This window comes from Telopea speciosissima, chromosome 7 (genome assembly GCF_018873765.1).
Source record: "Telopea speciosissima isolate NSW1024214 ecotype Mountain lineage chromosome 7, Tspe_v1, whole genome shotgun sequence".
Classification (NCBI taxonomy): domain Eukaryota; kingdom Viridiplantae; phylum Streptophyta; class Magnoliopsida; order Proteales; family Proteaceae; genus Telopea; species Telopea speciosissima.
In genome coordinates, this window is record NC_057922.1 from 51,848,253 (window position 1) to 51,875,100 (window position 26,848).

Consider the following 26,848-nt stretch of genomic DNA (forward strand, 5'->3'; position numbering starts at 1 on the left):
TAATGAATTACATTGAATTAAGGACTGAGTTTTCCTTCACCCACCATCTTCATTGCTGTTGGATGGGATTCTTTGGGTACTCAGGGCACTTTCGGCACTTCATACAATAGGGAAGGAGGGAGATTATGATCATCAATTGACAGGGAATCTCTTCACGGATTGAAGAGAAACTTTCTCCTTGGATTAAACAAACAATGAGGATGGAGGGGGGAAGAAGAAAAACAAAAAAAAAAAATTGAGGGCTTGGTGGGGTGTAGTGTGTCAAAGAAGCTCACTTTTCTCATGAGACTGGAAGCAGTTCAGAAGATTTGGCTCGATCTGCTTCAATCATGGACTTGATGTAGAACTCACCTGCCTTATAGGAGGACCTGACCATGGGACCAGATGCCACGTACCGAAATCCCTGACCATACCCAAGATATACATCAACACAGGTAAATATGTATTCGAGATTGCTACCAATTTAAATGATGAAAATAGCAAGAGAAGAGAAGACAACACATGATTAACGATCCTGATTTCCGTAGGTTGATTGATTCCCATATCATTACTGACATAGACTTGGTTAAGTTTGGTGAGTGGAAATAGCCAAAAATATAGTAACATTGACTAATTTTGCAAAGAGAGTGTTTTCTTTGTTTTAATTTTACATTATCAAGTGAATCTTGATAAATTTGAGAAAACTAAATAATTCTTAAAAAAGGACATATTTCATATTCACCCCCTTCTAGGTTATCCAACATAAACCATTAAGAAAAGGAAATAAATTAATACAGCAACTAATATGAATATCCTACGTAGATCCCACCATGATCCTGGATTTAAGGAAACCAGAAATCTCTGATCTCACAAAATTTGGTTCAATGATGAACCAGACCAAACCGCAAGAAGACTATCATTCTCTTCCTTCCAGCTGCGAAGTGTGAACTGCATCATCCCCTCCTCTCTCTCTCCCCCTCTTACCTCCTTACTTTTTTCAGTAGTTTTAGTTTTGTTCTTTCTTTTCTCTGTTCACAGAAAATTAAAATATTAATAACCTATTCAATTATAATTAGGTCAAACTGACTATTTAGATGACTTTTTGGGTCGGGTCGACCCGGGTAGAGCCATAGTGTAAAGTTGATGATGTAGTAGAGTATGATATTGGTAATGGAAGTTAAAGGTAAATGTTTTTATAACAATTGAAGTCATTTGATAAATTCTTATTAAATGGGTTATAAATGAGTTTGCAGGTGATCGGGTTGAGTATATAGGTTTAATTGGTAATGAATGGGTCATAAATTGGTTGGGTTGGAAGGTCCCAACCAATACCCAACACGCTTCCAATTGGCCACTCCTACCATTTGCATTTAATAGGATTATGAAACAAAAATTTAGGCAAAATATTGAATATTTTATATAAATATGGTAGTAACATATAGGTTACATATCATAGATATATCCATCATACTCATGTGAGAACTTGAACACCTAAGATAGTAAGATACTATGTACTCTTAAATCTTACTTTTGTCAACCCCATGTTTATGTTTTTTCAGAGAGAACTACAGCTGTATTTCAACTATTCTAAGTTTTGGCAAAAATATACCAATGTGCATACATATGATCAATTGCCAAAAATGATTCTACCACTCTGCATAATATGTATACTCTCACATGCATTATCATAGGTAGTAGAAGTATAGAAGTCATGAGTCACATGTCAAATTAAGAAGAACCCTATTATGCAGAAGAAGAGCATGTACTGAGGTAATAATTTATGGAACTGAATAGGTTGGAGCATACCATCTCCATGCCCAGAATTCGATAATTCTCAAAACCCTCTGGAGTTACATATTCGGATACTGGCATATGGCGCTTTGATGGTCTCATATACTGCCCAAATGTCATGACATCAATCCCTGCAGCCCTTACCTTCTCCATTGTTTTAACCACTTGATCAGGCGTTTCTCCACACCCCAACATTATTGATGTCTTGGTAAGTGTACCAGAAGGAGAATAATCTTTAGCCATCTTGAGAACACCTAGAGATTGGTTGAAATTAGCACGATGGTCCCGAACAACACTTTGAAGCTCTTCCACTGTCTCAATATTGTGAGCAAAAACATCTAAGCCAGATTTTGCTACTTTTTCTACACAGCCAGGGTCCCCTCGAAAATCAGGAACTACACAATTACAATAAGATGCAGACAACGTCACATGCACATACAAAAAAAAAGAAAGAAAGACAAATGAGTGCTTCTAAAAAAACAGAACAATAAATGAACAGTAGTGTTCAACAGTAATTATATCTCCAAACAATCATTGCTTATATGAACAAAAATCTTAACATTTGTCGACAGGGTCTCAATGAATTCAAACAGTGGCTTCCTTCGTAAAATAGTTAGTGTCAGTTTTAGAATATATGGTCATGACTCAAGATGACCACAAGCTTGACTTACAAATATCCTCATGGGCTACATGTGTGATTGTGCAGAGATTTCGGATCCATTATTTGGTACACAACATTAAGACTCCTTAGTCAAACATCAACCAGATGTGATGGTCCTGATCACTTATTTGTACACCTTTCAGTTGGTAAACTATTTCAACTCTCAACAATGTTACAATCGCCAAATCAGGTAAATTCTTACATATTTTCTTCATTTGACATGTTAATGTGAATCTCACACCCCGGTATGTGTGTTATATGATAGCTAAACTAATATTTGCATTTACAGTTCATAATTTCCCATCAATCGTTGTAAGACTTTAGTTGTACTTCGTGGTGTTTCGTGTCTTTGGTGAAGTGCAAGGAGTGGGGTTAAGTGTGTCAGTTGGAGAGTCCTAAATGGGTGTACTGTGTGTTCTATTATGACTAATGGGTTGTTATCTACATAATGAAGTACTGCCCTGCTCACGGTTACACCTTCTTGCAGTGCCATGAGCTAGGGTCTCTCCTAGTCGCTTATCTCTTTTCTTCTTAATATCTCTCTTCTCTTCCCTTCTTCATTCTCTCACTATTTGAGTACTGTTCTAAACTGTTTTGATTCTGCTACATGGTACCATAGCAGGTCTGATCGGTGCTTGCATATCCATCTTCTCAGTTTTGAGAGTTAATCTCAGATTTCTCTTTTGGGTGGCAGGCAGGCATTGCAATTAAACCCTATTTGAATAAACATTAAAAATAGGGTTTCTATGTGCTAATTGATTCTGCTGATCACATGAATTGTTGGCTGGAGTTGCTGGTTTTACTGTTGATGTTATCTACTCTCCAAGTCTCTGTGCATGAGGTTTTTTTGCTGAACATGGTATTCTTCTATCTGCACAGGAGTTTTCTACTGATGATATATCTTCTCTGCAAATGAAGCTTTCTGTGCACGGACTGCTCTGGTTGGATTGGTGAAAATCAACACCTTGCGGTACCCTATTTTTGGGTGATCTTCCTCCAGCAGCACCCCTGTTGTGGCTGCCATATTGCACCTTGCAGTGCCCAGTTCTTTTGGTATTGTGTTGCTGAATATATTATTTTTGGTTTTCATCTTGTGGTACCCCTGTTGTGGCCGCCATATTGCACCTTGCAGTACCCTGTTTTTGAGGTACTTTCTAGCACTCCCCCAAAAGAAAGGAGTTGGGAGGGATTCATTGGTTCCTGTTTTCACGTAAGAAAGAAGAACTCCTCCTCCATTGCTTTACCCTTTTCTTTGGTATTCTCACTTTACCCTTCCCTTCTTCTTTTATCCTCATTTGCCCATATTTTATAAACCCTTCCAAGTGTATGCCTACTCAATAAATAAGAATTCCGTTCATATCCTTTCTCTGTTATTTACCAAGTGACCCCTTGAAGATTCTGGTTAATTCAGAGGTCGCCATTACTCTCTTATAAGTGGGTATATTCTTTGGGATTGTTTGGTTTTCTTCTCTGTCAGCTGAACTTATACCTGCCTGGTTATAAACTTATAATGGGTGATTCTAAACCCTCTGTGGACTCTGTTAATCTCCAAATCACTTCAATGAATTTGACTAGTGCCTCGAATCATCTACTCTGGGCACAGGGTGTCAACCTATATATTAAACTAAAAGTAAACTGGATTATCTGACTTCTTCTCCACCTTCTTCAACTGATAGTATAAAGACTGGATGTGTGACAACTGACAATGACACATTGCTTGTATGGTTGTGGAATATCATGGAACCATCTGTGGCTGCTAATGTTATGTTTCACAATACTGCTAAAGGACGACTTGAGAGAGAGTTACTGACGTAGATCCCACGACTGGCCAGAAGAAGAAGAAGAACCAAGCAACACCGAACCAGGTCCTAATGGGCCAGAACTGGACCAGGTCGAGCCAGCCGAGCTGGCCTTCTAGAAGACCCAGGTTGCAGCCCCACAATTTTGACAAGGATGCTGGTCTTTGACCAGTCAAATCCTAGTTATTTAATTACTAAATTTATTAGTTTCTATTTTGATTATTCTTGCATGTGGCTGGATTATAAAGCCTTAGTAGTTTCTAATTCTAGTTAGTTGCTATTGTCACTAGTTGCTAGGTTTTGGTAGTTTCTATTTCCCTATTTTCTATTTTCAGTTAGTTTCTATTTTAGAAAGTTTCTATTTTTCTACCTTCTATTTTTTAAGTTTGCCTAACCTATTGGCCCCCTATTGTGAGGAAGGAATAGAATTTTCAGGCCATGTTTGCCATCGGTTATGGGAGAACATTTCCTGTTCAACAGCTGGGATAGCTATGGGTGAAAGACCCAGGGCTGAGAAAGCCCATCCCTACCCCCTTTCTCCTATCTTCTATTACCCACCTCTATCTTGTGTTCTCTTCTTCTCTGTTTATTTTTTTTATCGTATGCTGCTGCTACCTGAAGATCACCAACCCATCGAGCTTACATGCTACTGGACACTGCTTCTGCGCAAGAAGGCTCCATATTTGTGTTGCTACAGATTTCAAGCCTGCCTGGGACATTTAAACCGTAACTAACCTGGGCCTTGTCTGCAGAACTTGATCCCCTGTGGTTTCTAATCCTGGGATTCAATCACAGCAGGGTTTTGGGATCTTATTCTACCCTTAGAGAAGGGCACTCAATCCCTGTGGTGGCACCTATCTCTTTCTCTTATTGCTGCCTCTGCAATCTTTCATTCGAACCAGGTTTGGGACCCCTGCTTGACCTGCTATTACTTCTCCTCTAATTCCTCTGTGCCAACAAGGGTCCTCTATCTCTGTCTTATTGATTTAATTCCTACTAATTACCGCTGCTCTTACTCTGAAACCCCACTGTGAGTAACCTGGTTTATCTCCCTGTTCAAGTTTTATTCTCAGAATTGATTGTTTAATTTCTCTTACCTAAACCTGAGTTTATAGGAGTTTGAGGACTATTATTAGGACTGTTACCTTCGGTATACAGTCTTACATTATTTGGTATCAGAGCCATGGGTGAATCAAGCTCCAATCAACTGACCGAGAATGCTTGCCTAGCACAACTCATCCTAGCAGTCCAGTAACTGTACGATAAAGTTGCTGCTATGGACCAAGAGATAAAGGAGATGAAAACATCATAAGCAAGCAGCCAACAACCCACTATGAACCATGCTCCTAGGCCTGTAACACGTCCACATCGTGGAGTTTTACAACCTGTATATCCAGATGAGGATGAATATGGTGACGAGTATGATCCTAATTATCGTCCACATGACGACAAGCACAAAGTGAAGCTGGACCTTAAAGAATATGTTAACAGTTAGAATTAGAGAATAATGCATAGATAGTCTAAGGTAAACCCCAAGCCATATATTTATAATAAGGAATAGAAAATACATGGACGGAATTGTCCCTAACATAGCCGACATGGCTGTAGATGAAATAAAAATTAGAAAAAAGCCCAGAATACCCCCACGGTATGGGGTATTCTGGCCCATACAATCCAATACTCCCCCTCAAGTTGGAGCATATATGTCATGCATGCCCAACTTGACTAAGATAGGCAGAAACACTTTGCCACTTAGCCCCTTAGTGAACACATCTGCTAACTGATCAGCAGACTTCACAAAGGGAACACAGATGAGTCCGGCTTCGAGCTTCTCCTTGATGAAATGTCAGTCAACCTCCACATGCTTAGTACGATCATGCTGGACAAGGTTATGAGCAATGCTAATGGCTGTTTTATTATCACAATAAAGCATCATTAGAAGATGGACAGCAACACCAATATCCTACAACAATACTCTAAGCCACAAAAGTTCACAGATTCCTTGTGCCATTGCACGAAACTCTGCTTCGGCACTGGACCTTGCCACAACATTCTGCTTCTTGCTATGCCATTTGACAAGGTTTCCACCCACAAAAGAACAATATCCAAAAATGGATTTTCTGTCAGTAGAGCCAGCCCAATCGGCATCAGTATAAGTTTCAACCTTTAGATGATCATTGGGAGATAAAAGGATTCCTTTTCCTAGAGCAAACTTTAAATATCGCAAAATGCGAAGGACTGCCTCCATATGAGAGAAATAAGGATCATGCATAAACAGGCTTACCAAACTTATAGCAATGGCTATGTCGGGTCATGTGTGAGAGAGGTAGATCAGTTTGCCCACCAATCGATGATAACGACCTTTGTCAACAGGTTCACCTTTTTTCTCCTTAAGTCTTGTAGTAGCTTCCATAGGAGTATTTGAAGGATGACAACCTAGCAGCCCGATCTCAGACAATAGATCTAGGATATTGTTGGAATATGTAATCCCGAATACCATTGGGGTATTCTAGTCTTTTTGGGGTAATTTTATTCTTCTTATATTATTAAGTTTATGTCGGCTATGTGGGTTTTAGTCCCACATCGCCTAGTTTAGTCACTTTGTAATTTTCCCTCTATTACAAATAGAGGGGCTTACCTATCAATTAAATAATTCAAGTATTACAACCAATTCTTCTTCCATCTTCTCTTCTCTCTCAAGTTACTGGTTATAGGTCCTAGGTTTTCTACATGGTATCAGAGCTAGGCAACTAGTGACTGATTCTCTCCAAGATTGCCGGTTTGAGAGTCGTGTCAAGGTTCTCCGATATATGGAGAAACCCTAGTTCATAAAAGAAGGAGAACTAGGGTTTCGTTTCTGTTTCGTTTTGGTTTCTTCTTCTGGTTGTTTCCGCACCGCAGGCTATCATTCTTAGTCTGCATCTGCTGCTACTGCTATCAATATGTTATTGCCGCTGCTATAATTATCAGGTGCTATTATGCCTTTTTTTGCTGCTGGAATTGACTCTAAAGGAGTTGATTGCAGAATATGGTAGAGTGGATGCCTTGCTGCTTCTGCGATACCCATCGTTTGAAGCATTTTTTATGGAGTCCCTATGATCAAGCTACAACCATTCCCAACATCAATCTACCCATCGATTTTTGGGTTAGGGCTGCTTGCTGCTGCAATAATTTTTTGGAGGAGTTTCTACCATCAAGAGAGACACTCAACTTCATCAATTAATGGTTTGAAGAAGTTCTTTTTCCTGCGGTAGCTGCTGCCCTTCTTCACCTGCGTTTTTTGGAGTCTCTATTCCCTTGAAGACAAGTCTTCTTTTTTGCCTTGGAGATTGGTTGTTCTTATTGGAGATTCATTCTAGTAGCCATGGACAGCATCTATCAAAGATTTTCACTCTCTTGAATCGATTTCTCCAAATATCGAACTATTTTTTTCTGGTTCTTCTTTGACTGGCTGCATCGATCACTTGCTGGTTTATGGTTTCTCCCTGGTTTCGATCTGAGCTGCAACTACCGCCACAGCTGATTTCAGAATCACCACTTCAACTCTATCGTTACTCTCTGAACTCAATATTGTGGGAATCAATAGGCCCTGGTATTACGTCACAACATCTTAAATTTCAGGTTGAACCACGCTTACAAGAGAGAGATCTATTAACTGAATCATGTTGGGTTTCCGCTGGATTTGCTGGTTCTCTTTGAGTCGTAAGGAAGAAGTTAACATCCTTCTTTATGATTCCTTTTATTTTATTTTAACCTAATTTTCCCATATTACCCCCATCTTATGTCACTACCCATATCACGTTACCTCTTGTTGACTCCCCCTTCCTCACGTTTCCTTTTCCTTTTCCTTTTAAGTTTTAACTTATTAGGTATTTAATGCTACTAGCCTACTACCCTACCTTTATTAGTACCTATCCTTCTTATGATTATTTACATCTTGCCATTAAGAGTTTGCTCCTTCCAAGTATATCCCTCATCTATAAATCTAATTCCCTACATGACCCATTACTTTCTTATTTACCAAGGGCCCCTTGCAAAATTCTGGTTATTTACCAAACTGCCATTACTTTTTCATACATTCCCCTATTTGACTACCCAATTGACCCTTGAAAATTCTGGTTTATTACCAGTTTGCCCTTTGGCTTGGATTGTATTTAAAAGTGGATTTCCACCACATTACAGCCATGCCATCCTTTTTTCCAACACCGTTCTCTTTCAATAATTCTAATTTCCTTCATATCCCATACATTTGGTATTTACCCAGAACACCTTTGGAAACTTCTGGTAAATTACAATTTTGCCATTCCTTCCTTTTTACTTACCCATAGCACCTTTGGAAAATTCTGGAATATTATGTTTTTGCCCTATTTCTTACATCATCTCTATTATGACCACGTGTACTACACGTGAGGGGGGGATTATGTACAATACACCTGCAGACATTGCAGAACGCAAAACTTGCAGGAACATTGGTGCAAAACATAGAAGATCAGTTTTCTCCACCATTGCCATTGGGTATCCTTTATTATTGAGTTGAGTTTGCCGTAAGGGGGAGATTGAAGTATTGAAGAGTATTGAAAATATTTGATTGTTGCCTATTTGAGGACTTTCAGTTGGGTTGATACAGTATTTTTTCCGTTGCTTGATTCAGTTTGTTTTCGCTACTTACTGCTCTAGTTATTTCACTTCAAGATTCTATATCACTATGACAATTTGAGATTCATCACTAGATAGCTATTGAAGATCGTTGAAAGCTGCCTTTTTTGGAAGACATTCCAGTCCCGGTTTGCTGATCATGTCTGTCCAAGTTTTAAAGATCTATTTTTTCAAGTTCTTGAAGGTTTATTTGGGAGCTGCATTCATATGTCAAGCCGGATTTTGCTGCAACTTAGTTTTTTCCCATTTTGTTCAAGTTGGGCATTCGTACCTTGTATGTCCCAACTCGAGAGGGAGTGTTAGCATTATTATGGAGTTCTTTTTTTATTTAGTTCAAGCTGGATTTTCCTTCTTCTCTTATTTGTATAATCCAGCTTGAAGGAGAGTGTTGGAATATGTAATCCAGAATACCATGGGGGTATTCTGGTCTTTTCGGGGTAATTTTATTCTTCTTATATTATTAAGTTTATGTCGGCTATGTGGGTTTTAGTCCCACATCGCCTAGTTTAGTCACTTTGTAATTTTCCCTCTATTTATAATAGAGGGGCTTACCTATCAATTAAATAATTCAACTATTACAATCAATTCTTCTTCCATCTTCTCTTCTCTCCCAAGTTACTGGTTATAGGTCCTAGGTTTTCTACAGATATATTTTCTTTGAGAAAGAAAGATGCCCTTTGAAGATCGGGCAACCTCTATCTCTAAAAAATATTTTAGAGTTCCCAGATCCTTTATTTCAACTCACGGCCAAGGAAGAGCTTCAATTTGTTGATCTCATCACCATCATTTCCGGTTACAACAATATCATCAACGTAAACTATAAGGATAGTTACCTTATCACCAACACGTTTGATGAACAAGGTATGATCAGCATTGCTTTGCTTGTATCCCACAGAAACCATAGCCTTGTAAAACCTGCCGAACCAAACTCTAGGTGACTGCTTCAACCCATAGAGAGCACGCTTTAATTTACACACCTTGCCCTTGGTAGTATTACCTGAAAAACTTGGAGGAATGTCCATATATACCTCTTCCTCCAATTCTCCATGAAGGAAGGCATTCTTCACATCTAACCACTGAAGATGCCATCCAAGATTCACAGCACAAGATAACAACACTCTTACAGTATTTAGCTTTGCTACTAGTGCAAAGGTCTCCTGGTAGTCAACTCCATATGTCTAAGTAAAGCCCTTTGCAACCAGACGGTCTTTGTATCGATCCACTGTTCAATCTGCCTTTTGTTTGACCACAAACACCCATTGACATCCCACTGGTTTTTTCCCTGGAGGAAGAGCCACAAGATCCCACGTATTATTTTTGTTCAATGCTCTCATTTCTTCCAACATTGTTGCCTTCCACTTTCCATCTATAGATGCTTCCTGCCAATTCTTAAGAATGGAAACAGAACAAAGAAAGGATACAAATGCACGAAAAGAAGAAGAAAGAGAAATATAAGAAACAAAACAAGAAATGGGATGCTGAGTGCAAGTCTTAGTACCTTTGCGATGAGCAATAGGTAGGTCGGAAGAGGAAGGCTTACCAGGAGAAGAAGGATCTGGGTCTTGAGTTAGCAACTGGATAGGTATTGGTGGTACGGTGGATTGAAGCTGCCCTTTGTTGGAACATCTCTTTTTATAAGTGAGAATGTTGGAGTCGTCAATGGCCTTCTGAAATTTACTAATGGTTCTCTGTACTGGAGTCAGCTCCCCCTGAATAGGAACATCACCACCACTTGTTTCCATGATCTCCCCTTGTAAAGGATTCCTTTTGGGTGAAGGGGCAGCAGTCAAAAGAGGTTGGGCAGCAATGATAGGAGGCTGGACAACATCCATAGGAGGCAGGGCAGCAGCCATGGGAGGCTGGTCATCAGTCAGAGGAGGCGGGTCAGCAACCATAGGAGATAAAAGAAGGGGAACCTCAAGAGAAGGAACCACATCTTCACTAGAACTCTCCCCCTAAAGAGGTGGGGAAGAATAATAGGGAAGGTTTTCATGAAAAATGACATCCATACTGACCATAGTACAACAGAAAGGAGGATGGTAAAACTTATAACCTTTCTGGGTAGGAGAATAACCCAAAAATACGCACCGTAACCCACGGGGTTCAAGTTTGCTAAGAGATTTGGTATCCCTAGCATAACAAACACAACCAAACACTTTGGGAGTAACTACAAAGGAGGAATTCCCAAGTAAAACTTCAGTTAGGCTACTGGAATCAAGAACTCGGGAAGGTAACCAATTAATGAGATAAGTTGCAGTTAGGACAGCATCACCCCAATATTGGGATGGAACATGCCGAGCAAACATCAATGCTCTTACCACTTCCAACAAGTGGAAGTTCTTTCTTTTAGCCACACCACTTTGAGCTGGGGTATCGACACAACTAGTCTGGTGTATAATCCCACAATCAGCAAAATATTTTTGAAATTGAGATTCCTTATACTCAGTCCCATTGTTACTTCTTAAAATTTTGAGAGTAGCCTGGAACTGAGTTTGGATCATTTTATGAAAATGCTGAAAACATGCAAAAACCTAATTTTTTGTATGCATAAGATACACCCATGTGTTTCTAGAATGACAGTCAATAAAGGAGACAAACCAACAATGGCAAGAAAGAAAAATTTTACGACTAGGCCCCCAAACATCAGAATTTAGCAAATGAAAACAAGAAGAACTCCTTTTATTTGATAGAGAATAAGTGGAACGTGTCTGTTTGGCCAGAACACAAGCCTCACAAAAAAATCATCCTTATTACATTTGGTGACCAAAGTAGGAAATAAATGTGCTAAAATGCCTAATGGAGGGTGACCTAATCTAGAGTGCCATTGGTAAAGTTCAGAAGAGGCCAAGGAGTTCTGGTGTAGCAGAGAAGGTAATGGTGGTGGAGAGAGACGACCATCATCAAGCAGGTACAGTCCACCGTACACTTTACCCAATCCAATTGTCTTCCTAGAGGCCAAATCACGAGTAATACTACTAATGGAAAGAAGGTTAGTAGTAAAATTAGGAATGTGCAAAACAGAAGACAGAGGAAGGGAGGAAGTGCTGTTGATGATTCCTTTTCCAGATATGGAGGAAAGGGAACCATCAGCTATTTTGACCTTGTCTTTCCCAGAAGTGGGAGAATATCGATGGAATAGGCTAAAGGAACCAGTCATATGATCTGTAGCCCCAGAATCTATGATCCAAGAATGGGAAGCTACAGAAGCACAATGACCACCAAATGGAATACCTGACCGGGCAAAGTGTGAACCTGAAGGAGCAGAAAAGTTGGCAGTAGCTGATGTAGTAGAGGCAGCAGTAGTGGAAGACCTTAGCACACGTAAGAATGCCTGTAGATCATCCTGGGATAGACCAATGTTAGTAGTCGGGGCTGTAGGAACAAATTCAGAGTGGTTTGCCTTATTTTTTGTCTTCTTCGTGGCAGCCCGTTTGGCCTCAAAGTCAACTGGTTTCCTGTGAAGCTTCCAGCATTGCTTCTTTGTTGTGGTAAGGCTTGTGACAATGTTCATAAGTAACAGTCCCTGTAGTAGAATCACCAAGAGAAACATGTCCGACAAGTGCAGGAGTAGCTTGGGCAGCAGTCTGGATGGCTGATCTGTCAGTAACAGGAGGGTAGAGCATAGCAGCCCGACGGTTCTCTTCAGAGGAGACCAAAGCATAGGATTGTTCAAGTGTAGGAAAAGGGGAATGACCCACTTGAACACGAATCTGGTCATACTCCATGTTCAAACCAGCCAAAAAATCATACACCCTGGTTTTGTCCAGATGCTTCTTATATGCAGTGATATCAGCAGCTGTAGTGGGGTGGTAATCAGAAAAATGGTCCAATTACTGCTAGAGAATGCGCAAGGTAGCATAGTACTTGGAGACGAATAACTCCTCCTGAGTAGTATTATTGGCCTTTTTCCGGAGTTCATACATTTGTGCATCATTACCGAGCTGTCCATATGTTTCCTTGCAAGCAGACCAGATTTGATGGGCTGTATCAAGGAGAAGGAAACCACTGGCAAGGTCTGATTGCATTGAGCCAATCAAAAAGGACATGAGTATACCATTATTGGAGATCTATCTGGTCAAAAGAGGGCCAGGTGCAGTCGGCATAGCAGTAGTACCATCAATATGGCCAGTAAGCCCATGACCAGCAATAGCAAAGTATGCCGAGCGAGACCAGATCAGATAATTGTTCCCATCCAGTTTGATAGAATTAGGGAGGAGATCACGGTTGTCATTCCTACCAAGCCCATCAGCAGCAGAAGTGCCAGTAGAGACTTCAGAGTCACCCATAATGCAGCAGAGAAACTCAAATCGCAAAGAAGGGCTGTGGTGATGAGAAACCCAAGATTCCCTTCAAGTTAAGGGCTGAAAATTAGAGGAGAATCCCCTTTCAATGGGAGAAAATGTCTCCAAAAATATATCGATATTGTCAAGGTTTTGAAAAAAACCTTGTTTTGCTGAAATTGATGTAGGGAAGAACGGACCCAAAAAATTGTTGAAGCTCAAATTGAAGTCGAGTGTGCCTTTATAAGTAGTGAACCACCCTTCAAAAAATCAGAACCAATAGAAATCAGCAACTCCAAGATCAACAGTTGTCAGGGTATTGAAAAAAACCCTGTGTTTGTGCAAAATAGATCTTAGGAGGTCTTCAATACAACTGGAGATAAGAACTGAATCAGAGAAGAGAGCCTGCTGCAGTTCTTGATCTTCAAAGAGGAAGATTGGTTCCTTGTAGCAGAGATGGAAGAAATCCCAAAAAACTTGAAGCTCCAAATATCGCAGGTAGGTAACTTGTCCCTATCGATCAAAAACTGCAGCATGGAATGAGATAATTGAGGGCAGCAACTGGATCTGTAGATCACCTCATCAGTGCTGCCTTAGTGGGAGAATGAAGACAAAGGAGATCAAGACAGAAGAAGAAGAAGAAGGGAAGAAAATATCGAAAGTGAAGGGGAGAATAAAAAATCGAGAATGGAGGGAAGGGAAGGTCCCTAATTCACAACCAGCTCTGATACCATGTTAACAGATTAGAATTAGAGAATAATACTTGGATAGTCTAAGGTAGACCCCAAGCCATATATTTATAATAAGGAATAGAAAATACAAGGACAGAATTGTCCCTAACATATCCGACATGGCTGTACATGAAATAAAAAATAGAGAAAAGTCCAGAATACTCCCACGGTATTTTGGCCCATACAATCCAACAGAATACAACCAGAAGCATGATCCTATTGCTTTCCTTGATTGGGTGAATGCTTTGGACAATTACTTCAATTGGTTTCAATTGATGGAAGGACATAAGATGCAGCTGGCCCGCACTAAGCTCACAGGAGGAGCTAGAGAATGGTGGCGTATTCATGAAACAAGGCTTATACGTCAACAGCTAGAACCTACTATATAGGAAGGCATGAAGGGAGTCCTTATGGAGAAGTGTCTTCCCTCTACTTACCGTCAACACTTGCACGATCAGCTCAACACTCTACGCCAAGGTACTGTGACTGTTGAAGAGTACATTGATATATTTAATGATTTACTTTCCCGTATTGGTGTTAATGAAGATGATGAACAGCTCTTATCCTGCTTCAAATTGGGATTAAGAGGTGACATAAGAGACAAGATGGGAGTAGTAACAGTGCTTAATTTGAATGATGGTGTTGAGAAAGCTATGGAGGCCGAAGATTTGACAAAGGCAGCCCCACAGCAATTTAATAATTCATCTGGTGACGTGAAGAAGCCTTTCACCCCTAACCGACCTAGTGGTGCCCCTACCCAAGCTCCACAAGTTACACCGGATAAGGGTAAGGCCCCTATGGACGTGGCGAACACACGATGTAATCATTGTAATAGGATTGGTCATTATGCTAGATTCTGCCCTCGGCCTTTGGTTGAATCTAGGAATCAGCTTGATTATATCTTTATCAAGGCGCTGTTTCGTCTGGATTTTCTTACAAGATGTTCCAATCTGGGCATGGGTGATGTCTATGCTCCAACTTGAGGGGGAGTGTTAAGACTTAGTTGTACTTGGTGGTGTTTGGTGTTTTTGGTGAAGTGTAAGGAGCAGGATAAGTGTGTCGGTTGGAGAGTCCTATATGGGTGTAATGTCTGTTCTATTATGATTCTAATGAGTCGTTGTCTACATAATGAAGTATTGCCCTGCTCACGGTTACACATTCTTGCAGGACAGTGAGCTATCCTAGTCGTTTAGCTCTCTTCTTCTTAATCTCTCTCTTGTTCTCTACCTTTCCTTCTTCATTCTCTCACTCTTGAGTACTGTCCTAACATGTTTTGATTCTTCTACAATTCTAACATCTGCAGGCATTCAAGTTCTGATGTAACTTCTGAATATTACTCTTTGGCTTAACAAGCACATTGCTGAGTTCATTGAGAATGAGAAAAATCCGTACCAAGAGCCTCTATCAGAATACTCGGCTTTAAAACCTTCAACTTCTGCACTGTCTCTGCAAAATGACCACTCCCTTGATCAGGTAAATCATCTCGATCAACACTTGTTATCACCACATAATCCAGACCCCATGATGCAATCGCTTCTGCCACATTGGCAGGTTCATTTGGGTCAGGCTGAGGTGGAGTTCGTGATGTCTTCACATTGCAGAATCTGCGAAGTAGTATAAACAGAAAACCACGTTTCAGCTCCAAAAATAAAAATTATAAGAGTGAAAGAAAAAGGCAATAGGTCTTGCAGAGAAACTTATGAATTGTAAACTTCTAGTTCCATCATCAACCCTTCTGATAAAAATGGGAAGACATAAAGATAGGTGCATATAATTTTATGCAATACATAGAAACAGATGTGTTCTAAACTTTTTTATTTTTGTTTTGATTTGACTTTTTTTGGGGGGTGATATATATTGGCATATAATAGATTTTTCCCAATACTCCATAATGTGTAAATGTGTTTTGATAATGATAAAAAATGAACACCTAGGTGATTGTCTGGCAAACTGAACATCTTTGTGATGACCTTGTGGTCATGGTGAATTTGGGAATACAAATGTTTTGTTGTGTAAAGGTTTATATATTCCCACAAAGATCAAAATTTATAACCAATGAAGCAACATGCATCAAGCTTGAGTTTAACTAGACATTTGAAGCAAACATCTTTTGAAGAACAATGAAGAAACCAGCAATCACAAGAGTCAAGCTTCACCGAGCAATGGTTATTCAATAATTGAAGAATGCCAAGGATTTGGAGGAAGCAACGCACATCAGAGGGATGAAGTGATCAAGACCAAGCTTCAAGTGTCCATAGGTAGGTCTTTACTGAGAATTTTTTATGCAATCCTGTCTAACACTACAGCTGCCTAGAGGCCCAACTAGATTGCCTCTTGGTGTCAATTAGACTTCGGCTGATTGGGTGTGTGCTTCTAAAGAATTCAAAGGCAGCAATGTTTGGGATCATAGGGAGAACAATTGCTGCTTGCTGGAACTGTGATCTCACCTAACAAGATATGCCTTTTCTTTTTTTGGTATTTCCTCTAGAGCTTTTAATTTTGTATAGTCTTTTGATACCTTGCCATTCATGTTGTTTGCATACATCAAAAACAAACTCAGCCTTATCCCAACTTAATGGGGTCGGCTACATGGATCCAAACAAAAAAGGGTGGGGAAAACTGAGGTCTAAACAAAAAAGGGGAATGAGGAGATGGGAAAAGAGGGATGAAATGAAAATGAAAAATGACAAATGAAAGATGAAACATTAAAGTAAGAGGAAAGAGGCACAACCCAGCAAGTCAGGAGAATCTCAGCTAAATGGGGTCTGCTACATGGTTCCCTGCCCTCCAATAGGCTCTATCTGAGGTCATACTTGGTCCTCTTACTTTTATTTTTCACTTTTTAGCTTTCATTTTTCTTTTTATTTTCCATTTTTCATTTCTCATCTCATTCCCCATCCCTCTTCTTCCATCTCTTCATTCCCCTTTTTTGTTTAGACCTTAGTCTTCCCTACTTTGTTTTGTTGGGATAAAGCTGAGTTTGTTGTTGTTATTGTTGAATAAAGAATTCAACAATACAGCTCCAATCCCTAAGGCCCCGTTTGCTTAGAGGGGACTTAGGTGGGGTGGGAAAATACTGATATAGCACTTCAAAATCCCACCCCAACCTTGTTTGGTTAATTGTGGTGGTGAACTTACAAAAGCTCAGGGAAGATCATTAATTGATTTGTTTGCTGATGTGGCAATTCAAAATCCCACCCCTTTGCTATCCAAAGTCCCACCAATTTGGTGGGACTTTGAATATTGTTCATGGGAAAAGTAACTTTACCTCAACATTTCCACCCCAACATGTGGGTCCCACCCCACCTTCCCCTCTAAACAAACGGGGCCTCAGAGGAAGGGTCAGAAGACTGTATCAAGAAAACAGGTAAACCCAGGAAACAATAATACGCCTATTCCTCAGGGTATCACGAACTGAACAATGAGATAATAAGTGAATCTTGGAGCTGATTTCAAAGTAGATGGCTTTCCAAATCATGTCGAAAGAACGAAAACTAGAGGTCCATCTTCGACGATTCCGCTCCATCCAGAGGTGAGTAATGGTGGCACCAAAAACAAGCTTCCCTGCAAAATCACATATGGAGCTGCCTAAGAAGGTCATGTCAATCCAAAGCCACTCCCTAGAGAAGGGGAGAATTCTTTTATGATGAGGCCAGCAACTATCTAAGGCTCTTTCCCAAACTGAGTAGAGAAGAGGCAAGAGAAGAAAAGGTGGTCAATGTCCTCCAAACCATTCCAACAAAGAACACAGGAGGGTGGGACATGCATTTGTCTATAAATGAGGAAGGACTAGGTGGGGAGGCAATGGGTTAGGTCTCTCCAAACCGTGAAGCTATGGTGAGGGATATGACCCTTGAACCAAACAACCTTATGCCAAAGGGCTGGGGAGTGAACTCAAACAAAGTCCAAAGCTGAGTAGGAGCTAAAGAGGCCATTAGGAGAGGGGAGCCAAGTCACACAATTGGAGGGAGGGAGAGGGGCAGCCAGAAGGGGGAGTAGGAAGGTCCAAACCGAGGAGAGAGCTGGAGGGGAGGGTTAAGGGATGGACCAAGAACCTTGAGAGATGATGGAAGCAACAGTGGAATGCTTATCGATTCCAGAGGACTAGACCACTTGTGCACCAACCACAAAAAAGAGAACAGTTATAGGGTGCCAGTGGTCGAGCCAAAGGGATGTAGAGGCTCCATTAGCTATCCTAAAGGAAATGGTTCTATTAGCAATGGGGCGGAGGAGAAGGATTTTGAGCCAAACCCAAGAAGCATCTGAGGATTGGGAGGCTATCCACAGAGTCATTTTTTAGAGGACTTGAGTAAACCCACTTGATCCAAATACTGTCGTGTTTGGACAAAAATTTCCCAAATCAGTTTGACAATACCCACAATATTCGAGTCCTTGATCCTCCTCAAGCCAAGACCTCCCTCCTTTTGGGAAGGCAAGTGTAAGCCCAGCTAAGAGGGTGGAGGAATCTGAAGGTTTCAGCACCTTTCCAAAGGAAGACACACATTAATTTTTCCAAGGCTTTGATGGTAGATTTAAGCAGCCCAAAATCCCCACATCAATAAATATAGGATGATTGTAGAACAGATCTGATTAGCTCTAACCTCCCAGCGTAGGAGAGAAGTTTGCCCTTCCAAAGTTGGAGCCTTCTATAGATAGTCAAGCATCGCAGTACAATGATGGCTGATCAGCCTGGTAGGAATCAAGGGGAGCCCCAGGAATTTTATGGGAAGGAGGCCTAGGGTGAAACCAGTCAGCCCAAGTAGAGTGTTCATAACAGCTTTAGAGACTCCAGAAACAAAAAAGATGGGATTTGAGAAGATTGATGCTGAGGCCAAAAAGAATCTCGAAGAGATGGAGAGGACATGATGGTCGAGATGGGTGAGGGGTTAGCCTGTGGGTAAGCTTAAGAGCTTTACATTTGGGAATGGGGGAGATGAGAAGCTGGTCGATATTGGATTGGATATTGTGGGAGAGGAATTCAAGAGCCAAAGAGAAGAGGAAGGGGGAGAGGGGGCGGCCCTGATGAATGCCCACAGAAAAAGTGAAGTAACCAACAGAGCTACCATTCACTAGAACCAAGGATGAGGGGTTAGCCTTGAGAAGATCATGAGGTCATCCACTAATGCAAGGTAGGTAAGCTTGAGAGGTTTACATTTGGGAATGGGGAAGATGAGAAGATGATGGTCGAGATGGATGAGGGGTTAGCCTTGAGAAGATCATGAGGTCAACCGCTAATGCAAGGTGGGTAAGCTTGAGAGCTTTACATTTGGGAATGGGGGAGATGAGAAGCTGGTCGATAAAGGATTGGATACTGTGGGAGAGGAATTCAAGAGCCAACGAGAAGAGGAAGGGGGAGAGGGGGCAGCCCTGATGAATGCCCACGGACAAAGTAAAGTAACCAACAGTGCTACCATTCACCAGAACCAAGAAACAAGGGGAAGAAATGCAAGAGTGGATCCAATGGACAAGGATAGTGGGAAAGGACATCTTAATCAGGATATTGCAGATGAAGTCCCAACGGAGAGAATCAAAGGCTTTGTGGATATCAATTCTCATGAGGGTCGTAGGGGAGTGGGATGTTCAATCAAACCCACAGACAATTTCAAAACATAGGAGAATGTTATCTAAGATAATCTTACTACAAATCAAGTCTGGTTGGTTGGGGCTGACCAAAGAATCAATGAAGGAAAAGGATAACTTGAACTTAGATGAGTGCTCTTTTGTGGTCGGACATCCATGATTTATGAATTGTTCTCAGTTGAAGTAGGGCTGGATTTCTCCATATCAAAGTCTCTAATCGGATTATTGTGGTAGGAGAGTTGGCCAATAGTATTAAGTAGATGAGAAATGATGGAAGAGATCCATTGCGTCACTGTGATCAGCTCAGATTCAATAGAACTCTTGCAGCAGGTTTAATTGCACATTCCTTTCTTTGTATCATCCAAGATGTGAGTTCGCAATGCATTGTAAGAAACAGGTGTTCGCTTGCTAATTGGTATGTGGTCTAGAAACCAAATTTTGATTATGACTATGAAGATATTTTCTTATCTTCTAAGTAACAAAACCTTTATTCAAAGGAAGAAAATAGTTATTGATACAACCTAAAAGAGGAAATGTTGACTGTATTGTTGATCAAAAGATGTAACCCAATAGGGGGTTGATAATGCAAGAATCGATCTCGAACCAGGGAGAGACCAGTGAGAGATCGATTGCAGCCAGGATCAACACATTAAAGATCTATTAATGGTGTGCAACAGCAACAAATCTCACCCTAGTTGGGAGGAAGGGTGCTGAAATTAGGATCTTCGAAACAGCAGCAGAGACTGAGAAACTGATGCAGACGCAAGTGTGGAAAGTGGTCTTCTTTGCCTCTGGACAGCAACAGCAGATTCAGTTGTTGTTTAGGATGCTTTCTAGGTCGTCGCAGATGTAATAGTAGGTAGCAGCACTTGATTGCAGTCACACAACCGCAGGAACAGTAAGGAATTGAATAAGAGAAGAAGTAGAAGACAAGAGAAGGGGAAAGGGATAAGGAGATTCGGCTCTCTCACCCAGGCACTCTTGGCCCTAGGATTTTGGCTCTCAGCTAGGCCCCCCAGCCCTTCATGTCACAACCATTGGACAAGAGTATCTTTTGCTTCAAAGCAATTTTTTCATTCAACTGTTCAAATCGTCTCCTTGGCTTCTAAAAGCCGTGCATATAAATAGGTAGCAATGACTTGCTCCTCAAGTTACAAAAATTAGAAAGTTTTAACTTTGACAAGTCCTAAAATTGGAAACTATAAAAATAGAAACAAGAAAATAGCAAGTCTCTTATAAGGCTGAGACTTGATTACAAGTAATGAAACTAAAATAGAAACTTCTAAATAAAATCTAAGCAACTAAAATAGAAACTCTAATTCAGAAACTATGAAAATAGAAACTTAACACCAGAATATTCCACCAATCCAGCACCTAATCTTCACTCCAGCAGTCCATACCAACCCCAAATCACTGTTCACATGAAAAGTAACCCGTGGTACTGTTCACGTGAACAGTAATTCGTGAACAGTATTTTCTGACTTTTATATTTGTCCTCTTCTTCAAGCTCTGATCTGCATCAGTTGAACTGGAAATGCTAAATACACTAATTTGAAGGATGCGAGTATGCTACTGTAACTAAAAACACAACCACAAAAAGAGATTTTTTATAGTGTTTCAGCAAATTCCAACATCCACTGCCCAGCACGAAGTGGGACTTTTACTATGCTATAGCTTTTTCCGGTGCCATCAGAAACAATTAATCCTGCTCACTCAGTGGAGAAGCACTTGTTGTTTTCCTGGATTCACAACAAACCCAGTAATTTTACCCTACTACAAGTTACAACCCAAAGTCTCAATCACTCAGTGGGGAATAACTTGCTGTTTTCTCGGGCTCACAACAAACCAAATTGTTTACTAGGCTAACAATCAAACCTAGCTGGTTTAAGGATCACAACTAAAATTTTAACTCACGGAGGAGTTCTTTTAAGTTTTTGCAAAATTAGGCTCTTGATTTTTGCATCTCAAGACAACAAGCCTCTTGATAGGGAGGTATACAATCAAAGCTCAAATACAATCCTCTAGGGTGGACATACAAGATAAAGGTACAGACTCCCTCAACCTATTATCCCTTTTTAGATGCTAAGATAATGCATGCAATAAATACTTCAAAAGGTCCTAGGAGGGGAGTAAAGAAGTTCCTATTTATAGACATTTACATAACGGTCAGAAAACTAGCCATCATAGTTGTCAAGGAGTCGCCTAGGCGTCCAGGCGGTTTTGTTGGGGCCTAGGCGACAGCCGCCTTATTGCAAGGCTCCTTGCAATCCTTTTTATTGGTATCGAACCCGGTAATTGTTTTTATATTTGTAATTTCATTTACATAAGATATTATTCATAATTAAGCAAATACCCCTAATGTAGTCCTAGATAGGTAGGAGACCTACTAGGAACCAGGTAGATCAGACCCTCACAAAGGTGCTGGCCGATTGGGACAGATTGGGGTATTTTAGGTCAAATCTAGGGTTAGGTTTATGAGAATGGGGTTAAATCTTATATGGTTTTAATGGGCAGGTCTAGGAGAAGCTAATAGTGTAGGTTTGAACAAGGCTTGAACAAAATTTAACAATTTCAGAAATTAGGGTTAGGGTTTCGGGTTTTAAAATTTAGGTTGAAATTAGGGCAAGGGGCTAAGGTCGAGTGTTAAGGGCAAGGAGAGGGATGTTCGGCTGTCATATGGTGCAATTTTGATGGCTGGTTAGGTCTACACAGGAATTTGGGATTTTCGCGTCGAGGTTTTACAGAGACAATGTAAAATAGGGTTTGAGTAGTTGGATGGGGCTGCAAGCTAGGTCGAGTGGCGGAGGAAATGAGAGGGGGCTGTGGTTGGAATTTGGTTGAGATTGGATGGAGGAATAAGGCAGGACAGATTTTAGAACAATTAGGGTTTATGGGGATCAATGGGTTTTAATGGAGGATGGTAATATGGATCGATTAGGACAGATGAGGCTTGGGTTGGAGGATTAAGAAGAAGATGGGGAGTGCTGAAACAGTAATAACTTACTGATTAAAGAAGATCTTCAATGGCAGCAACCTTGAAGATAACTTTGAAGAAGAACCTCCCGATCTACAAGATGCAAGGAGTTACTAGAGATCCACCAGCCCTTCACCTTGATGTTACTCACAAGGCAAACTCATGTTGAGTTCAACAGCAGTAGCAATGGCAGCAGCAAACGAAGTCTTTTTTGTTAAACTGAATTGTGTGGGGGAGCCTCCCACGTTTTCTATTAATAAGGGCCTAGGGGCCAAAATCTTAATACAATTTAAAATCCCTCTCTTCCAAAATCATGGAAGGAGTGTGAGACTAATTAAAACTTAAAACAAAAAGACCTATTTACCCTAACTTAAAACACTCTAAATAACTAAGATTCCTAATTAACCAATAGGATATAAGATCCTACCAGCTAATAAGAACACTTCACTTAAATTAGACCAACTTAAATTGAACCAATTGGATGCAACCAATTTGAACCGGTTCAAATGAAGACTTAAAAATAAAACCAAGTATAGAACTAATCAAAGGCTCCTACTATGACCTTATGCTTAAGGTGGTTTCTTCAACTTGAGAAGGCTTGGATCTACATTAACCCCCTATTCGAATCTGTTGTAATATGGGTTCAAGGGTAGAATTGTCCTAAGGGTATATTTATCATTGTATTCATTCCAGAATGTTCTTCTCTTTATTATAAATAAAGATAGTTGTAGTCACTCTAACTCAAGCCAGTATTCACGGAATTCAACATGGTATAAGAGACAAATCTGGGGATATGGGAATTAGAAATTTTTTCCTTCTCTCTTCTTCTTCGTGATTCTACCCTAAGGACAGCCACCACCGCAGGCCCCTCCACCACCGCCAGTCCTGCCATTCCTGGGCAGCTTTGACATCCCAGTCGGCATCTTCTGATTTTGATTCTGCAATATTTGAGTTGAATAATTGCGATCGTCATTTGGGCCATCCTCCGATTGGAGTTTTATCTGATTTATTTCCTAGTCTAGTAAAACGGTGTAATAAACGTAATTTTTCTTGTGACGCTTGCACTTTGGCAAAGCAAACTAGAAGCATTTTTCCTATATCTGATAATCGAAGCATTGTGCCTTTTGGTTTGATACATTCTGATGTGTGGGGCCCTGCCCGATGTATTTCTACTTGTGGGTTTAGATGGTTCGTCACTTTCATTGACTGTTTTAGCCGGACAACTTGGGTGTATTTGATGCATAGTAAAAGTGACGTCTTTACTTGTTTCACTCTATTCCATAAAATGGTCCAAACCCAATTTGATGCCAAGGTGAAGATTCTCCGATCAAATAATGGAAAAGAGTATATGAATGTTGCCTTTCGATCCTATTTGGACAGCTATGGAATCATACACTAGACTTCTTGTGTTGACACTCTTGCTCAGAATGGAGTAGCTGAACGCAAGAACATACATCTATTGGAGGTTGCTCGCTCTCTTATGTTTACTATGGTTGTTCCCCCTCGCTTCTGGGGTGATGTTGTGCTTACAGCTACCTATCTTATCAATCGGCTTCCCTCCCGAGTCTTAGGTGGCCGCTGTCCCTTGGACATGTTGTTTGGGAAATCCACTTTTGTTGTCGGGAATCACCATGTACATGGCAAGTCTGATCCCAAAGGACTATGGTGCGTCTTTCTCGGTTACTCAGCTACCCAGAAAGGCTATAAATGCTATCATCCTCCTACACGGAAAGTAATTGTCACGATGGATGTATTATTCCGGGAGTCTGAGGCTTATTTCAAACAGCAGGTACCTCTACAGGGGGAGATTCTAAGTGGTGAAGAGGTCCTGCTGATTGCTCCTCTAGACATTGAGATACCTAGTATAGAGGATAATTAAAAGTCAAGAACAAGAAGTGGGACAGACTGAGCAACAGCAACAGGTCCAGGGGGAGAATAATGTGAAGACTTACACTCGAGGAACTGATTTTCCTCTTGATGGCCCTCGGTACAAAGAGACCACCACCACTAACACTACACAATCGGCACCTATTCCTACTCCAAGTCTTGCTCCGAATCATATTTCTGGTAAGCCTCCTCTTAATCCTAGTCTTGATCTACCCATTGCTATTCGGAAACCAAAAAGGAGTTGTACTCAACATCCTATTTTCAACTTTGTGTCATACAACTCTCTAACTCCTGCTTTCCATGTCTTCGTATCTTTTTTATCCTCTGTTTCCATCCCTAACAATTGGCAGGAAGCAATAGCTGAACAGGAATGGAAGGATGCGATAAATGAATAGATGCTTGCCCTTAAGAAAAATCAGACCTGGGATTTGGTGAGTCCTCCACTAGGGAAGAAACCTGTTGGTTGTAAATGGGTCTTTGTTGTGAAGCACAAGGGTGATGGCTCAGTGGAAAGATACAAAGCAAGACTAGTAGCCAAAGGGTTTACTCAAACCCAAGGTATTGACTATCAAGAGACCTTTGATCCTATAGCAAAGATGAATACTGTGTGGGTTATCATTTCTTGCGCTGTGAATCAAGGTTGGGAACTCCAACAACTTGATGTGAAGAATGTCTTCCTACATGGAGACTTGGAAGAAGATGTTTACATGGAGATCCCTCCTGGATTTACCTCTTCAGAGACTCAGGGAAAGGTTTGTAAGTTGAAGAAGGCTCTGTATGGCTTGAAGCAATCACTAAGGGCTTGGTTTGGCTGATTCCATAAGGCCATGGTTGCTTATGGCTATAAGCAGAGCAATGTTGATCATACATTATTTGTCAAAAGGATGGGACAGCAGGTGACAATTTTGATTGTCTATGTTGATGACATAGTAATCACGGGCAATGATGTACAGGAGATCCAAAAGCTGAAGACATATTTGGGCACCAAATTTGAAGACAAAGACTTGGGCAGATTAAGGTATTTCTTAGGGATTGAGGTTGCTTATTCAGCTAAGGGCATATCTCTCTCCCAAAGAAAATATACCCTAGATTTATTAAGTGAAACAAGGATGCTTGGGTATAAACCAGCAGATACCCCTCTTGAGCCCAACACACATTTAAAGAGTAAGGAAGGTGATCCAGTGAATAAGGGTAGGAGGTTAGTTGGCTGATTGATATACCTCTCACTTACCCGACCAGATATCACATTTGTTGTGAGTGTTTTCAGTTAGTACATGCATGATCCTCACTCTTCTCACTTAGAAGTAGCCTACAGAATACTCCGTTATCTCAAGTCTTGTCCTGGAAAGGGAGTCTTGTATTCTCCACAAAACCATCTCCAGATAGAAGCATACACTAATGCAAATTGGGCTGGCAGTCCTGATGATAGGAAGTCAACATCCGAGTATTGCACATCTGTTGGAGAAAACCTAACTGCTTGGAGAAGCAAAAAACAAGCTATTGTAGCTCGATCTAATGCTGAAGCTGAATTTCGAGCTATGGCACAGGGTATTTGTGAACTTCTCTAGCTCAAGGGACTCCTTCAAGATTTGGGGATGAATGCTGATCTTCCAATGCGGCTCTACTGTGACAGCAAGTCAGCAATCAGCATTGCTCACAACCCAATCCAACATGATCGTACCAAACATGTTGAGATTGATCGGCACTTTATCAAAGAGAAATTGGAACAGGGAATTATTTGTATTCTGTTTATTCAGTCTAGTGAACAGCTGGCTAATATCCTTACCAAAGGAATCAGTTATAAGTTGTTTTTTCCTATAGTTAGCAAGTTGGGCATGTTTGATATGTATGCGCCAACTTGAGGGGGAGTGTTGTAATCTGGGTTCAAGGGTAGAATTGTCCTAAGGGTATATTTATCCTTGTACTCATTCCAGAATGTTCTTCTCTTTATTATAAATAAAGATGGTTGTAGTCACTCTGACTCAAGCCGGTATTCACGGAATTCAACAGAATCTAATAAAAATAGTTAAAAAATCAAATTCCAAAAGGGTAAAAAATCAACCTCCAGTTCAAGAACAAAAACTGGATTTTCAGCGGTATTTGAAATTTTCAACTTTCAAATGCTGGGGTTTTTCTGAAATCAAAGAATTCTATAAATCTTAATAAAAACCAAAAGTGCAGTAAAATATTCATTTGTTTTTATATATAAAAAAGTATTTTCATTCAGAGCAATTTTGACAGCATTCGCGTAGACCAAATAAGGTTTGACCGAAACATAACTTCTTCAATATAAACAAGGTTCAAGAACTCAGTTTTGGTACAGGTTTCGCCCAACCAAAAAACCAAGTTGGGCCGAGCTCTCGTTCGAGTTGGTGTAATTTTTTATTGTTTTTTTTTTAACTCGAAGGCTGGTTTTGGTGGGTTTTAGGCCTAGTTTGGGCCTGAACCTTGATACTCAACCAATTTTAAGCCATTTAAACACAATGACATTATCAGACTTTGCAAAAACA

General features: G+C 40.5%; 1 protein-coding gene across 1 annotated transcript in view; it reads right to left on the bottom strand.

Annotated features, from left to right (window-relative positions):
- Window positions 1–200: 200 nt before the first annotated feature.
- Window positions 201–26,848, bottom strand: part of LOC122666613 (lipoyl synthase 1, mitochondrial-like) — a 33,957-nt gene continuing 7,309 nt past the window's right edge. The window contains exons 2-4 of the mRNA XM_043862640.1: window positions 15,290–15,501; window positions 1,786–2,165; window positions 201–403 (exon numbers count right to left, since the gene is read on the bottom strand). Coding sequence (XP_043718575.1) covers window positions 281–403; window positions 1,786–2,165; window positions 15,290–15,501 — 715 coding nt within the window. The 3' untranslated portion in view covers window positions 201–280. The remainder of the gene's footprint in view (window positions 404–1,785; window positions 2,166–15,289; window positions 15,502–26,848) is intronic.